Below are 17004 nucleotides of genomic sequence, written 5' to 3'. Positions count from 1 at the left end.
CATTTCTGGCTTTTTTCTATGTATGTGGTACCGAGGAATCGAACCCGGGTCTTCATGCATGCTAGGCAAGCACTTTAACCACTAGGCCAAACTCCCGGCCCCGTGTGAATCCTTTTTTGAGCACATAATCTTTCACTCCTTCATTCACCCCCTACATGATATGCCAATAACAGAAGATAAACTGATGTTATCAGAGACATCAATGCAGAGACACCTGATCTCTCTGTGAGAAGGACAACAGGGTGACCAAGGCAGCTGGAGGGGAGAGAGCTTCTTAGAGAAGGAGCCTGCTGAGGTGTCCTTGGAGCAATGACTGTTTGCTAGGCCCTGTCTGGAGGACATTCCTAGCAGAAATCACATTTCAAGAGCCAAGAGGCATGAAAATCATCCTACAAGCTCGGGGAGCCCAAAGATCAGATTATCTATAAAGTGCATATGACAAGGAAGAAACAGAAAAGAGGTTGCAAAAAGAATAGAGGCCTGATCACACAGGGTCTTTTTGTTCACTGAGGACAAGAAAGAACTACTACAGCTTCCCAACCAAAAAGTACTATCGTTCTACAAAAATGCCTTTTAGAAGGCCTGAGGTGTAGCGCAGTGGAAGATATGTTTAGTATGTGGGAATCCTTGAGTTCAATCCCTATCATTAAATTAAGAAAACAGCTTTGGGGCTGGGAGTTTGGCCTAGTGGTAGATTGCTTGCCTAGCATGCATGAAGACCTGTGTTCAATTCCTCAGTACCACATACATTGAAAAAAGCTGTAAGTGGTGCTGAGGCTCAAGTGGTAGAGCTCCATCCTTGAAAAAGTCCAAGGACAGTGCTCGGGCGCGGAGCTCAAGCCCAGGACTGGCAAAAAAAAAAAAAAAAAGAAGCCAGCTTTGGAAGCAAACAGAAGCTTTTAGATTGATCATTAAGGCAAGTGAAGGATGCAGGATAGACGCAACGGGGGACTAATTGTTATCACGGAAACAAGAGATGACAAGGAAGGCCTGTCCCCAGAAGGTGGACGAAATGCTAGAACTGATATAGTAATACAAATCGCTTAGTATATTTGATTTTATTTTGCATTTGTCTTCACGGGAAGATAAATGACAAATTTTTGTGTCAAACTCAGAGCTTGAACTCAGGGTCTGGGCACTATCTGGGCTATTTTGATCAAGGCTAATGTTCTATCACTTGAGCCACAGCTCCACGGGTAGGTTGTTTGGTGCTTAATTGGAAACGAGCGCCTCATGGTGGGCTTCAAACTGTAACTCTCAAATCTCAGCATCCTGAGTAGCTTGGTTTGCAGCAGTGAGCTACCACCTCTAAGCTAAGTATCATTTTATATATTTAATCTACTTTTCTGAGTGAGATGCTGCAAACAAAACCCAGAGTCTCCTGTATGCTAGATACCACTGTGCTCCAACCCCCATCCCTATATTTATTTCTAAAATTGCCATTTGTTTTCCTCCTAAAACTATGTACTCCTCCCAGGTGCTTATTTTTCTATTGTATAAGTTTTTAAAAAAATTCGGGCCAGGTGCTGGTGTTTCACATCCATAACACAGCTACGCAGGAGTCTGAGATCTGCAGGTCGTGGTTCAAAGCCAGCCCAAGCAGGAAAGCCTATGAGACTCTTATCTCCAATAAACTACTCAAAAAAACTGGAAGTGGCACTATGGCTTGAATGGCAGAGAGTTTGCTTTGAGCAACAGAAACTTAGGGACAGTGCCCAGGCCCAGAGTTCAAGCCCCAGGACTAGCAAAATAATTGAATCTCAGAATAGGCATCACTGGTTCAGTCTGTAACCCTAGCTACTGAAAAGTCAGCATCTGAGGATTGAAGTTCAGAGCCAGCCCAGACAGACAAATCTGAAAGACCTTCATCTCCAGTTAACCAACAGAAAGTAAGAAATAGACATATTGTTCAAGTGTTAGAATGCCAGCTATGAGTAAAAAAGCCAAGTAAGAGTGTGAGTCCCACATTTAGGCCCCAGTACTGGCACTAAAACTAAATAAGAGTCATGAGGCCTCTATACATAAATATTAGGAATAGGACTTTATATGATATGTTAGTATTTTCTCCTAGTTTTGTTGTCTCTTGGCTTTATTCATAATTTATTTTTACTATGAAGAATTTTTACATTTCTATATAATTTATCTGTCTTTTATTATATGGTAAGCTAAGCACATAACACCAACACCACCAAGAGAGTAGAGTATATGCTTTTTCAGACTGCCTTAAGAATGAATAAATAAACTTTTACTTACATAGCTGTTCCTTTGTGATCTGAGAGGTTACTTCATGGAATCTATATGTATATCAAAATTCGAAATGCATCAAGCCATTGTGTAATATAGCCTAGCATCTACATATAGCCTATGCATAAATTCCATATAATTCCCTATCTGTAGCTACTCACATACTTACATACTACTACAATGCAAATGTTTTATAAATAGCTGCTATAGTATATTGTTTAGAAAAGAAAAAAAAAGGCTGCACATGTTCAGTACAGACACATTGTTTTGAATATAATCAAGGTTGATTGTATCCAGGAGCCAGAGGCTGTGTGCAGGAGGAGGGGCACCTTGTATAGAAGGAAATGCAAAAAAAAATGAGGTCTGCCTGTCGAGCTGTCAGGGAAGTAAGCTCTGTGAATGTAAGGCATGGGGACTTGGAGGGACAGTTCCTCACCATCTTTTGTTGTTATTGTTACTGTATACATGTTGAACTAAGATTTGTAAAATTTGTAAATGTCCTTGAATTTGTAAGAAAATATTAAAGTGGTAAGTACAATCTGAAGCTGAGTCATTTCTCAAAATATTCATTACTTCACACTGCTTTAGAATTAAGAGACACTGTGATTTGGCTTCTAAAGCCCCTCAGATCTCACCTTGTGGGCCCCTTAAGCTCAGGCTCACACCCACCATTTTCCTTTCTTGCCCTCTCTCTCTCCCTCTCTTCCCCCAATACATTTTGCCCATCTATATAAGTGCTCGCCTACCCTAATTCTTCTATTCATTCCTTTAACCTCTTATAAACGTCACTTTCCCAAAGTCCCCAGGCTAGGGAAGCTTGTTTTGATCTAACCTCTCATAAAAGCCCATCCCCTTCTTCAGATTATTCCTCTCAATGGACCTGTCCATTCCTGTGATTGATTCATATAGGTTTCCCCCATTTGACTGTAACTCTTTTTTCATATATTTTTTATTGTAATTAATAGAAGGGTTACATTATATTCACCAGATAGAGTGTGCATTACTTCACATACATTGATACCCTTTCTCATGTCTTGGTCCCCATTTCCCTCCCCCCACCCCCACCCCCCATCTTATTTTCACCCCTTCCCTATCCAATTTCAAATAACCAAATACGCATATATACAATATATCAGATAACAAGGTAAAATACTCTTTATCAAGTACAGAGTGGTATTTTCTAACATTTACTCATTAGAGTCCCCTAGTGGTCAGTGCTGAGACATGCAGAAATGGTGACAGGCTGCACCTGTGGTGTGTTAGGGACATGCAGATAAAGATGGTGAGTGAATTGTGTGGCTATAGGGAGTGATACAGTGGTGATCACATTATAGAAGGATAGTTAAACCATGAAAATACAAGTGGCTGTGTCAGAGGAGTGAGGATTCGAGAGGCAAGCCTAGAACAGAAGTCTGGGGAAATAGACCCATCTTACAAGACTGCAGAAAAAATACCTTGCAAAGGACACTTGTGGTCAGGGAGGCCAGAAGCAAAAAGGACCTGAGAAGGCCTAGAAGCAGAACATTTCAAATGGAATGCTCATCAACAACACAGCAAGCACAGTTTCATATGGATAAAGATTGGTTAGTCCGTCTGGTAACATGCACTTTGCTGGCAATTTTTAGCAGTGCGAGACCTGATAGGGGAGTGTCAGAATGCACTTTTCTCAGGAACACAAAGAAACTGAAAAGAAGGGCACATGGAGGGTCTACAAGAGTGCCTTTCACAGTTATACAATGGTTATGAAGTGATTTACTATGCTAAATCATTTTTATTTTTAGTGCCTGGATGAATTTTATTACCTTTTTTTTTTGTTAAATCATCTTGAATCACTATATTCTTACAGTGTCTTAAAATAGACAGTGCTTCAAAGCCATGATTTTGTGACTATTACATGAACAAAACTAATTTGTGTGTGTGTTGTGTGTGTGCATATGTGCGTGAGTGTATACAGCACCAGTATTGAGGCTTGAACTCAGGCCTTGTATTCTTACTAAGCTTTTTGGTGGGTATACTACCGTACTACTATTTCTCACCTTTTATTGGTTAATTGGAGATAAAAAGTCTTGTGAACTGTTTGGCCTAGGCTGACTTCAAACAAGGATCCTCAGATCTCAGCCTCCTGAGTAGCTACAATATATTCCATGCATAATAATACAGATGTCTACACAGAGAAGGCAAAAATCTTCCTGCTCAAACAGCTAACATTTGGGAGATGGCTCCTTTAAGATAATTGGTTGAAGAGAAAAAAGGAAGACAGCATTGTGTGGCGTTAGGCGAAAGGTATTTGGAATAGGAAGGACTGAAACTTTTTTATGGTTTCAAAATGAAGTCTTAAAGAGAGTTGAAAAAATGTAATAGAGACTTTCTGATGGACTGAGATTCCAGAGGAGTTGGGAAGGATGAAAGGTGATTTACAAAAGGGGGAAATTACTACTGGACAGGTGTATTGTCACTTCTTGGAGGATGGAAGGGAGGAGCCTAAGAATATAAGTTACTGAAGAAGCTCATAGATGCTAAGAGAAGTACTGAGGGAATCTTCACCTGAAAACTGCTACTGTCATTTGTTATGAATAGAGAAGATAGGGGCTGAGGGTTTGGCCTAGTGGTAGAGTGCTTGCCTAGCATGCACAAAGACCCAGGTTCCATTCCTCATTACCACATACGTAGAAGTGGTGCTGTGGCTCCAGTGTTAGAGCTCTAGCCTTCAGAAAGTCCAAGGACAGGGCCGGGAGTTTGGCCTAGTGGTAGAGTGCCTGCCTAGCATGCATGAAGACCCGGGTTCAATTCCTCAGTACTACATACATAGAAAAAGCTGGAAATGGTGCTGAGGCTCAAGTGGTAGAGCTCTAGCCTTGAGAAAGTCCAAGGACAGCGCTCCGGCCCTGAGTTCAAGCCCTAGGATTGGCAAATAAAAGAATAGGCAAGACAGGTAGACAGCAGTGGTTCATGCCTGTATTCCTAGTGACTCCAGAAGCTAAGAGTTGAGAATCACAGTTCAAAGCCAGACTGAGCAGAAAAGTCTATGAGACCTGTAATTAAACACCAAAACCCCAGGAAGTGTAGTTATGGCTCAAGTGGTAGAGAAGTGTAAGTGTCCTTGAGCATAAAAGATCAGGAACAGCGTCCATTCCTAAAGTTCAAGACCTAATACTGACACAAAAGACAAAAAATAAAGAAGACAGGGAGTTTATACACAGTAGACAGGAAGCTATAAAGTATAGGAAAGACTTACCTGACTTTTGAGAGCAAAGTATATAGGAGTTGAGCAAAGATGAGGAACATATTGACAGCACAGATATGAAGCAGTAGTGGCTGAAATTTTTACATAGACCAAGACTAAGTATGCTACCAACTGATGAAACATTGATTCCAGTTGGAGCTTCTAAGAGGAAAGTTCTAGTAACTGGTCACAGTAGTAAAAGCTGATTATGAAGAAAGGAAGCTGAAAGGGGCAGATATTTGCATCCAAGAAAAGACACAGGAGCTTATGATCTTGGGTGGGGTCATCTTGGGGGAAGATGAGGTCAAGGTAGTTGAAGACAGGAGGGTACTAAAGTCACTGCCATGGGGCTGGGATTGTAGCCTAGTGGTAAAAGTGCTCACCTAGCAAACACAAAGCCCTGAATTCAATTCCTTGGTACTACATACTGAGAAAAAAGCCCGAAGTGCTGCTATGGCTCAAGGGGGAGAGTGCTAGTCTTGAGCAAGAAGTGTTCAATGACAGTGTCCATGCCCCGAGTTCAAACTCCAGGACTGGCAAAAAATGCATGAACCCAAGAAGCTAGGGGTAGATGACAAGGCTTTAGTGCTAGTCTCTCAGTGCAGACAGGTGTTGGTTGACTTATAATGGAAATACTGAGAACAGCAGGACACAGACTTCTAGAAATACCAAGAGGTATGACCAAGAGGTCAGATGACAATGGCAAGAGAAAAAGTGGTAGAGAGAATGGTGAAAGCAAAACATTGTCCCAAGAAATTGAGGCAAAACAATGATCTAGGAGACTCTGTGGTTCTGGGCACCTTGTAAGGCAGGACAGAAGGAAGAGTCTTTTGGCGAGGTACAGGAAATATTGTGTTCTGTAGAGACATGTTGGTGAGGATGGGGTGGTTTCCAAGAAATACAGCTTGTTAATAATCATTCTATATGGTGAACATTCAAATATCTATATGTTCCCTGTACATAATTCAACTGTAATTTTCCCAGATCCAACAAAAAATGAAAAAAATAAATGCTGTGATAATACAACACATAAAAGAAATCCAGGCTGGGAGTTTGGCCTAGTGGTAGAGTTCATGCTTGCCTAGCATGCATGAACACCCGGGTTCGATTCCTCGGTACCACGTACATAGAAAAAAGCCAGAAATGGTGCTGAGGCTCAAGTGGTAGAGCTCTGACCGTGAGAAAAAGAACCCAAAGACAGTGTTCAGGGCCTGAGTCCAAGCCCAGGACTGGCAAAAAAAAAAAGAAAAAAAAGAAAAAAATTCCAGATAGCTGAGTGAGGTGTCTCACACCTGTAATCCTAGCTACTCAGGAGGATGAGATATGAGGATCAAGGTCCAGAGGCAGACTGGGCACAAAAGAACCTGAGGCTCAAGAAAATGGGAAGTAGGGCTTGGCTCAAGGGTAGGGCAGTAGCATTGAGCTGAAGAGCTCAGGGACAATTCCCAGGCTCAGTTCAAGCCCCAGGACCCCCCCCACACACACACATACAAATCCAGATCTAGACAGCCAAAGGCAAATACTTGGGAGGAAAGAGAGATGGAGGAAGGGTGGAACCAAACCAAGCTAGGTGAGGAACAGTGTGGATAGGAGACATCACATGGCCTGGGGCATGGGTAGGGACCATGGGAATGAAGAGGGATGAGATTCCCACTTAGTATCACTCCCTCACTTAAGCTGTTGGAATAAACTGGCACACAAGCAAACCAATGGAATATCTATGACACTGTGTCCAAGCCATATGTTTCTGGAAAATGACGAGACCTCTAGAAAATAGAACTGTCAAATGATCACCTTTCTTTGTTTATGAGGGAATTATTTTTGGACCTCTCACTCCAGACTTCTTGCCAGAATCCAAGGCTTATGACTAAAGGCAAAATTAGCCTTCGGAAGAAAGCTAGATTATTTTCTCCATGTTCATGATTTCCAAATGAACAGCAGATGGTAGCAAAGAGCTGGAAAGAAAGATGAACCCTAAAAATAACTCCAGGCATGCCAGATAGACCAACATGGTGTTCATCAAGTTCTAGGGCATAGTTGATGCTCCTACCCAGGGTGTAGAATCAAAGGTCATTCCTATGACATCACTCTACCTTTCCTGCCAGCTAATTCCTCCCCTGAGCTTGGGTGTGGATGGGATATTAGTAATACGGCATCCCTTCACCTCTCTCTTTCTGCTATTTCTCATCTTACTACTTGGCAACCTGGGCTACCAGCAAGACCTGTTCTAAGAGAAAACAAATGTCTTCCTAGAAATGGTAATGAAAAAAGGAATGCTAGGCTTTGAAAATGATATTCCGCTCCCACATTACCATCTGCTGTGTTATAATTGTCTATCATCAAGAGACAGGGGCTACTCATTAAAGGTCTATGTGTTTCTGGCTCTCCAATTCCCTACAACTACAAATGCCTGGCACAGAGGAAACAGGAGTTGTTCAACAAGTGAATGGTTTAATTGGTATAGTAGATGACAGGGTAGGGGAGACGCCTAGGCTAATGTTTTCAGGAGACAGGTGTCTGGCTTTCCTGACAGTACAGATATGTGAAAGGACACTGACTTGGATGGGAATTTAGCCTGAGCTTTGAATTGTTACTCACAAGCCATTACTTTCTCCACTGCAGAAGTAAAATTTTCCAATAGGCTATTTGAGATCGGGAAGGAAACAAATCATGTCTAGTATACCTATTTCACACATAGCATATGCTCCATAAAACATTGTTACTGGTGTTTACTGTGGTTATTATCACTGTTGCCATGGTGCCAGCTTCTTCTCCAGGCCAGGGCTCAGGAGGAGGAAAAAGAATCACTAAGAGCAGGAGTTTGAAAGGAAGACAGAATCCCTACTTCTTCAGCCATTTTCCCATCAGAGTATAGCAATCCTTCCAGCAGAATATTGCAGTGGAATTAGCCCTGTGTAGAGGCTGGGATTAGCCCTGTCTGGATGGCATTCCTTCCCAGAGAATTTTGGAGGGGGAAGAAGAAGGATAGCTACTAGGTATTTTCCATGTCAAACTGGTCTAGCTCAGTTACTGGAGAGATTTTTATGGTGACCTCACAATATAAGTTTAAAGTGACAGCCATGTGGATTGGCCCTATCACGCAGGTCAGACGCTGGGAACAGGTGAGAGGAAGGGACTGACCTGGCCACCTGGCTCCATTCAGAATGAGTGTATCTTGGAGACCTATTACTAGAAACAGCCCAGCACTCTCAGATGCGGAAATGTCAGACTTTCCTTAAAGCTCAGGGGAAAGTGCCTTTAAAGTAAATTGTAGGAAGTGTTCTTTCACAATGTGAGACCCCCTTGTGGCCACAAAGGGTAAAAGCAGTCTTAAAGAATATTTGGAGAAATGTACAGAAAAGGCTGAGCCCAGCCACTGGTGGCTCAAATCTTTAATCCTACCTACTCAGAAGGCTGAGATCTGAGGATTCCAGTTCAAAGCCAGTGTGGGCACAAAAGTACACAAGACGCTTCCAGAAAACTGGAAGTGGTGCTGTAGCTCAAAGTGGTAGAGCAGTAGCCTTGAACTGAAGAGCTCAGGGACAGTACCCAGGCCCAAATTCCAAGTCTAAGCCCTAGTACCAAGAAAGAAAAAAAAGAAGGAAGGGAGGAAGGGAGGAAGGGAGGAAGGGAGGAAGGAAGGAAGGAAGGAAGGAAGGAAGGAAGGAAGGAAGGAAGGAAAGGGAAGTGTGACAGACAAACTCAATGTTCAGCAAAACAGAACACCAGGAAGCAGTTAATACAAAAAGATGATGGGGGGCTCAAGGAGAAAGGAATGAGTAAATAAAGAGTAGAAGAGGGAAGAAATGCAGTCAAGAATCGAATTTATATCCTACAAACTGAACAAGAGTGATGGAAGGAGTGGGTAGGGGAAGAATGGGTGAGAATGTTGAAAAGAATAACACTGGTCAAGATATATTATATTCATATACTGCTTTGTTAAATGGCAACTCCTTTGTGCAACTAGTTAAAGACAACTTAAAAAAATAAAAATAAAGAGTCTTGTCAGGAACCAGTGCACAAGAGGCCAATCTTCTGAATAACCAGAACTGTATTCCGTATACTAATTAATTCCAAGGCTGAGGCAGCCTCATGCCATTTTATATAGTGATTAAAAAAATGAAACTGAGGCTGGGAGTTTGGCCTAGTGGTAGAGTGCTTGCCTAGCATGCATGAAGACCAGGGTTGGGTTCCCCGGTACTATATACACAGAAAAAAAAAGCCAGAAGTGGTGCTAAGGCTCAAATCTTAGAGCTCTAACCTTGAGAAAGTCCAAGGACAGGGCTCAGGCCCCAAGTTCAAGTCCAGGACTGGCCAAAAAAATGAAATCTTTCTGCCATAGTGTGAGTTAGAAAAGAGTCTCACAGGAAAGTCTCAGCAGCCAGGGCAGAATGAATATTAGTCAGGACTGTAAGGCACTATAGTCAAGTTATAGACCATTCACAAAGCAGAAAAGAGCCCCCCTTCCTTGTCTCCAATGGCAGAATAGGAGACTTTCAGGGCATTGTGATATCACAAACAGATCAGCTACCTTTCCCGACTACCTCTGCCAACTCAGAGGTCCCCGTGTCTTGACCGAAAGCAAGTTTGCAGTGGATTATTTTACATGAAAGGTCCTGCTTTTCCATTTTCTTCTGCCCTCAACCCCATAATCCTCCAGTTCCTGCAAATCTTACCCCTTCCGTAACTTCTCTGGGTCTGAGATAATGGATCCTATGAGTAAGAACACAAAGTTATGCTCCTGAAGGAACTGAGTGCTTTACTGTCTCTACACCACATTGCACACTGAGGCAGGAAGAAGGCACAAGTAGAAGAGAATGGCAGAGTATGAGGGATACCATGCAAACCTCAGGTGATCACCAAGAGCCCAAAGCCTATGACAGACAGTTGGTGGTACCATGCTCACCCATAGGAGATTGTTCTGAAAAGTGCCTGGATTTTTTGCGAGTGGCATCCATGCCTGTATTTCCCCAGTGCTGGAGTCTACATCAAACACAACTAAGATATCCAGCCAAACATTGGCTCAACTTCCTGGTACACACGTAAGGGCTTATGGTGCTTCAAACAGAGACAGAGTGAGGTGTGAGAGAACAATAAGGAAGTGGTTTGCTAGCCTTACCTCCTTTCCAAAGCAGGTAGATGGGAACCACGTAGAGCATGACATGCTGAATATAGTAAACTTCCAGTTCAAAGGGGAGCTGTGGGGACAAGATGGAGAGGTATATCAGAGCACGACTCACTGCAGCAGACTGTCAACCTCAACGCTTTTCTTCAGACCTATATTGTGGCAACCCTAGGCACTGCCCTTCACAACTAGAGAAAGGAGGAGGAACTCACACTGGCATCAGGTAAAGTATGTCTTGCACATATGGTACTTGAGAAATACTCTGCAGTAAACATTTGGTGAAACATTGAAGGAGTGTTGTCAGGCATGACAGGGCACATCTATAATCCCAGCACTTAGAAAGCTGAGGCAGAACAACAAGCTCAAGGCCAGCTTGGTCTATATAGTGGGACTACCCCATCATTTAAAAAAATAATCAAGAAAAGTTGTGCACACTATATCCTCCTCATGGTTTACCATAGACATTATTGGTATAGTACTGATCCAAGTAGTCTCTAAAGACAAGAAACATGCTTAATATTGTTTCTCCAAGGTTTCCCCAAAATTATTGAACAAGTAACTGTTTTTGTATGTGTGTGCCAGTCCTAGGGTTTAAACTCAGGGCCTGGTGCTGTACTATAGACTTTTTGTTCAAGTTGAGTACTTTACTACTTCAGCCATAGCTCCATTTGCAGCTTTTTGGAAGTGAATTTTGTGGCTGGCTTCAAACTACAGTCCTCACATCTCAGCCTCCTGAATAGCTAGGATTATTAGGTGTGAGGCTGGAGCCTAATAACTAAATTACTTAAAAAAATAACATTTAGAGTCAGGCAGTAGTGGCTCACTCCTATAATGTTAGGTACGTATGAGGCTAAGATCTGAGAATTATAGTTTGAACCTAGCCAAGGCAGGAAAGTATATGTGACTCATCTCCAATTCATGCCTCCCTCAGGACACACACACACAAAACAACAATAGAAGTGGAGCTGTGACTGAAGTAGTAGAGGACAGCTTTGAACACAAAAGCTCAAGGATGGTACTCAGCTCCTGAGTTCAAAACCTAGGACTAGCAAGGAAAATAAAATTTACACTTCCTGTTCTTGGAAAATAGGGGACTACTTAAGTTTACTTCTCATTTGACAGGATGAATATAGGAAAGTGAGTTTATTATCCTTGGTTTGAGATGGCAAAATAATGCACCACTAGGTTCAATCATGTCTAGTTCCAGGAATGATGTGGACACTTGTGTATTAGTCTGGAGTTTGCTCAGTAGTCAAGTGAATTCCCAGCAACTAGGCCAACAGAAGCTTTGCTTGCCAAAAAGAACTTGCTGTCACAAGTTCCCATAATGTCCCTTCACTCACTTCCAGTTTCATTCCCCTCCTGGTCTACCAAAGCTGATCAGTGTTTCAACCTGGCTTAGTTCAACCCTGTTGATGAACTCAGCTGGAGGCTGAGAATAAAAATGGCTGCCTGGCTAACTCAATTCTGAGGGAAAAAAGAAATATGAAGAATACTTCATCCTGTAATCCCCCCTCTCTCCCCCCCCCAGGAAAGCTCAAAGAGATAGGACTTCCAGGATAAAGCCATCCTGTGAGCTGCTGATAGGCCTGCAAGCCCAGGAGCTCCTGCTTTGCTCATACCCAGGGTTGCAACCAAAACATGCTAGAGATCCTGGGTTGGGAGAACAACTGTGGACCCTGAACACACACAGTGACTGTGGTTCCTGAAAACAGAAACCTATACACAATGAAAAATTTCCAGGGATCCAGATGATTTTCAGTGGTTTATTTTTTCAGAGGAGAAGCTAAGAACCCAGACAAGGAGATGGGGTTCCATCTGTCTCTGTGGAATATGCCAGACTTGCATATGGGCTCTGACATTGGTCTCCAAAAGGAAGAGGCCTGACAGGCTCATATGTAATCATCAGTAACATGGTCAAGGATGACTCCATTATTTTCAATTTAGATAAAGCTTTCTTGCTTTTCAAATGTGTTTATATGTATAGCCTATTCGATGTCTCTCATCTGACAAATGACCAACCTGAGGCACAGAAGGGTTCATTGCCTCCACTGAGGTTCCCTAGACAAACAGGGAAGAGGAAGAAATCTCAGGAATGCCCAGCTCTCTGGCTGACTTCCTCCTGAAATAGGCCTAGGAAGCTAGACTTTTATCCACAGAAATCACTGAACCAGGGCCAGGGCCTGTGGTCACCAGTCCCAGTGCAACCATATGTACATTTGTTCTGCTCCCCCCTCAGGTTCTGCTGGCCAAGTAAGGACCTGTATTCACAGTCCTACCTGCCTCTCCCTTCCTTCTAGCCCTCCTAGCCAGCAAAGTATGTGCCTCAGTAAACAAGAGGGTGCCAGCTGGGATTTTGAAGTCTGTCATACTTGTGCTCAAAATTTGGCTCTTGACAGACAAGTCATATAACCCCCCCCAAGCATAGTGTTGGCATAAGTAACGTGGAAAAATAATGATGTCATTATAAGAGTATTGTATATACATATAATATGTATATCATGAGATATATAGTGCTTCTTAAGTGCTAAGAACAGTCACAAACACTTTGGAACTATTAAAGTAATTATAACAACTGTATTATCATGATTTATTTCCATGCTAGAGATGATAAACCTGGTCACAGAGAGGTTAAGCAACATATTGAGGGGAACACAGGCTCTGAATTCAAATCCAAGTGATGTCCTGAAGAACTTAAGGTCTTAGCCAGTACACCGTTGGTCCTTCTAGGTATCCAGAGAGAACTGATTCCAGGAGGCACCTTGACCCAGGTACAGATATCTTCAAATGCCCTAGTCTCTTACATATAGTGGCATAGCTGAATATAACCTATGCACATCCTTCAGCTTATTTTCAGATTATTTAAAATAACTAATACACTGAAAATACTATGTAAATATTGATGGTACAACAAAGAAACATGTTCAACAAAGAAACAATTGAATATTTTGATCCAGTTGCTTGAGTACATTGTTACCAAGGGCGGGCTACTCTAGTACTCCTATCTCACTACCCCTACAAAAGCATAACTGGAGCCACTGCTACTGTAAGCCATTTGGTAATGAGTGATAGCAGGATCAAGCCTGCTTTGCCTGCTTGTCTTTCTGAATGGTGACTAGGACTAGTTTCTTTCAAGGCAAATAACTCTAGCCTTTGTAGCTTCTTGTGCCCACTGTAGCTCCAGCCTAACGTAATAGTTACGATGTCAGCTTCCCAGCTCCTGGGCTTCTTATAACAAGTCTCTATACCTTTGTGAAAACCTTGACCATGATTCTTTACTGCCCTCATGAGTTTAATTTCTTCTGATGGCTGCCTCTGTCTATTGTGAGTTCTCAATCTGGGTTGATGGAGGGCAGACATAAGCTGAGCTAAACTAGATATAGGTGACCATAGCATCCAGGACCAGAGAAAAGAACAGGTAATGAGGAAATATGGGAGAAGATGGACAGAAAGGGAGGGAGAATGAGACAAAAGAGAGAGAGGGTCATAACATAAGATGCCTTACACTAGCAGGAAGAAGGGAATCAAATGGGGTGAAGAATTCAGATTTGTCATTTAACAGCCAATAATACTTACTAATCACATTATGCATCATGTAGTGTGTTAATATTTAATGTTTTCAGCTTTACTGTTAAGTAGAAGCTATAACTGCCCCCATTTGACAGATGAGGAAACTAAGATATTGAGGAAAGTTAAAGAACAAGGTATGGGATAGGTACAAAGAGCATCTAGCTGTGGGAAGGCACTTATCTGTTGAGGCTGGGTACCAAGAAATTATCAGGGAGCCCCCATGACCCATTTTCCCCCAGTTTACAAAAGATATCTATGAAATATCATAGTTCTTCCAGAAGAACTCAATTTCTACCCAGCAGAACTTCTGGCACTCTGATGTGCACAAGCTATTTCCTTTTTAGCTAGAGAAATCCTAACTCTCCAAAGAAAACTTCAGCCTCTGATACAGTTGAAAGTCTATAAAGTTTTTCATGTCCTGAATCCAGGTTCATCTGACACCAGCTACCTCAGCAAGCAGCCCAATGAGATCAAACTCATATCTGAGGTGCACTGGTAGGTGAAGTTAGTCTCAGATCTTCCCTGGCCCCCAAGACTGGGCCCCTGTGTTTGTCTCAGGAAAAGTTGGTAATGACATCACTAAGACAACAGGTAACTGGAAGGGTCTGAAGATTACAGTGAAACTGTCCCTTCAGAACAAACAGGGCCACATCCCCGTGGTACCTTCTGCTTCTGCCGTGATCATCAAAGCCCCAAAGAGCCCCCAAGGCACAGACAAATATTAAACTTTGTGGAAACATCACTTTTCATGAAATTATTAACATTGCCCAACAGATTTCAGCACTGATCTTGAGCCAGAGAACTTTCTGCAACTATGGAGATTCGGGGCAATACATAGTTTGTGGAGTATCATGTTGATGGCCGCCACCCTCATGATATCATAGATGACATCAACAATGGTGCAGGAAAATGCCAGGCAAGTCAAGAAGTCCAAGAGAAAATATTTCAATAAAAGATCAGCTGACCAAAAAAGAAAATAAGTCAAAAGCTCTCAGAGAGACAAAGGACAGGTGTTTTCTCTTATATGTGAAAGCTAGGTATAAATTATAAACATGTATGACAAAATATACAGTCATGTACATATATGGTCATGTACATATATGTGTGCATATATACATATGTATACACACACACACACACACACACACACATAAAATGCAGTGGAGGAGTCAAATGGTACAACTCCTTTAAACAACCAGCTTACAACTATTTACCATAGCAAAGACATTGAACCAACCAAGATTCCCCTCAGTAGATGACTGGATCAAGAAGACATGATACTTATACAAAATGGAATTCTATGCTGCCAACAGAAGGAATGACATCACCCCATTTGTAAGGAAATGGAAAGACTTGGAAAAAATCATATTAAGTGAAGAAAGCCAGACCCAAAAGAATATAGACTCAATGATTTCCCTCATTTGTAACAATTGGTATACATTTAGGACTCTCATAGCAGAGGATTACAATATCACAAAACCTAGGATGAGACTAAATAAAAGGATCTCTAGGATATGGAAGCAAGAGCTTTATCATGTGTTATTGTTGTTCTTAACGTACTATGTTATTTTTTGTCTCTTGTTTTTTGCCCTGTGGTTAATCTCATATTGTTGCTATATCTGACTTTCTTACCTGGTATTTTGTATATACATTTATTTGTTTATTTGAAATAGAAAAGGGAAGGGGGAAAACAAGATGATTGGTATGGGTAGAGGGAGGGAAATGGGAACCAAAATATGAGAAGGGGTATCAATGTGTAAGAAGTAATGCACCAACTACCTGGAAAATATAACTGTAACCCCTCTGTATATTACCCCAACAATAAAAAAAAATTTAAAAAACAGCTTACAGTTCAAGAAAATGAATACCAGGCCAGGTTGCTCATGCCTATAATCTAACCTACTTAGGAGACTGAGACCTGAGGATTATGGTTCAAAGCCAACCCAGACAAAAAAGTCTATGAGACTTATCCCCAATTAACCACCAGAAAACTAGAAGTAGCACTGTGGCTCAAGTGTTTAGATGGCTGGCCTTGAGCTGAAGAGCTCAGGGACAATGCCCAGGCCCCGAGCTCAAGACCGAAGACCGAGTTAAAAGCAAAATGAATACCAGAAAGTTGTAACATGTGTTGTCTGAGGAGGTGAAGGGGAGCCGAACCGGTTGAATGGAGATGGGAAGGGTGGGTAAATGCAGTCATATGTGATGTATATAATGTGAGTAATGGAACCAGGTAACTTGAAAGGTGGGTGGAGTTGGGAAAGATGAGGGATAATGATGGAGTGGTGTCACTGACCATGATGCCTTGTACTCACTAAGTGACAAGTTGAATTAAAACTCCTTTCAACTACTATTTAATTATTTTTTGCCAGTCCTGGGCTTGAGCCCAGGGCCTGAGCACTGTCCTTGGACTTTCTCAAGGCTTGTGCTCTACCACTTGAGCCTCAGCACCACTTGCAGCTTTTTTCTATGTATGTGGTACTGAGGAATCAAACCCTGTTCTTCGTGCATGCTAGGCAAGCACTCTACCACTAGGCCAAACTCCTAGCCCAACTACGTAAAAATTTTTAAGTAGTAGTTTTGTTGAAAATGAACTATACAATTTGTTGGTGGGCATGGGAGGGAAAAACTGGGAAAGAATGAGGGAAGGGGTGACACTGTCCAAAAAGAAATATAGTCTACCTGACATGAAACTGTAACCACTCTGTATATCACATTTATAGGAACAATTTAAAAGTTCTTTTTTGTTGTTGGTGGTGGTGGTCATGGGCTTGAATTCTGGGCCTGGGCGCTGTCCCTGAGCGTTTCCGCTCAGGGTACCTCCCTACCCATGGAGCCACAGCCC

The 17004-nt window shown here is 42.1% G+C and overlaps 1 protein-coding gene and 1 pseudogene across 3 annotated transcripts in view; one reads left to right on the top strand and one right to left on the bottom strand.

The window, feature by feature from the left end:
- The window catches only part of Tmem164 (transmembrane protein 164), a 162183-nt gene that overhangs the window by 26648 nt on the left and 118531 nt on the right, over window positions 1–17004 (bottom strand). For all 3 annotated transcript variants that reach the window (XM_090325662.1, XM_090325661.1, XM_090325660.1), the window contains one exon: window positions 10587–10665. In XM_090325662.1, coding sequence (XP_090181788.1) covers window positions 10587–10665 — 79 coding nt within the window. The remainder of the gene's footprint in view (window positions 1–10586; window positions 10666–17004) is intronic.
- On the top strand, window positions 10679–15114 carry LOC150041337 (large ribosomal subunit protein uL11 pseudogene; annotated as a pseudogene).

The sequence above is a fragment of the Megascapheus bottae genome, chromosome X, assembly GCF_031878675.1.
Source record: "Megascapheus bottae isolate mThoBot1 chromosome X, mThoBot2.hap1, whole genome shotgun sequence".
NCBI classification, from domain to species: domain Eukaryota; kingdom Metazoa; phylum Chordata; class Mammalia; order Rodentia; family Geomyidae; genus Megascapheus; species Megascapheus bottae.
The sequence above is the reverse complement of the archived record's forward strand: the minus strand, read 5'-3'. Positions and strand labels throughout refer to the sequence as shown.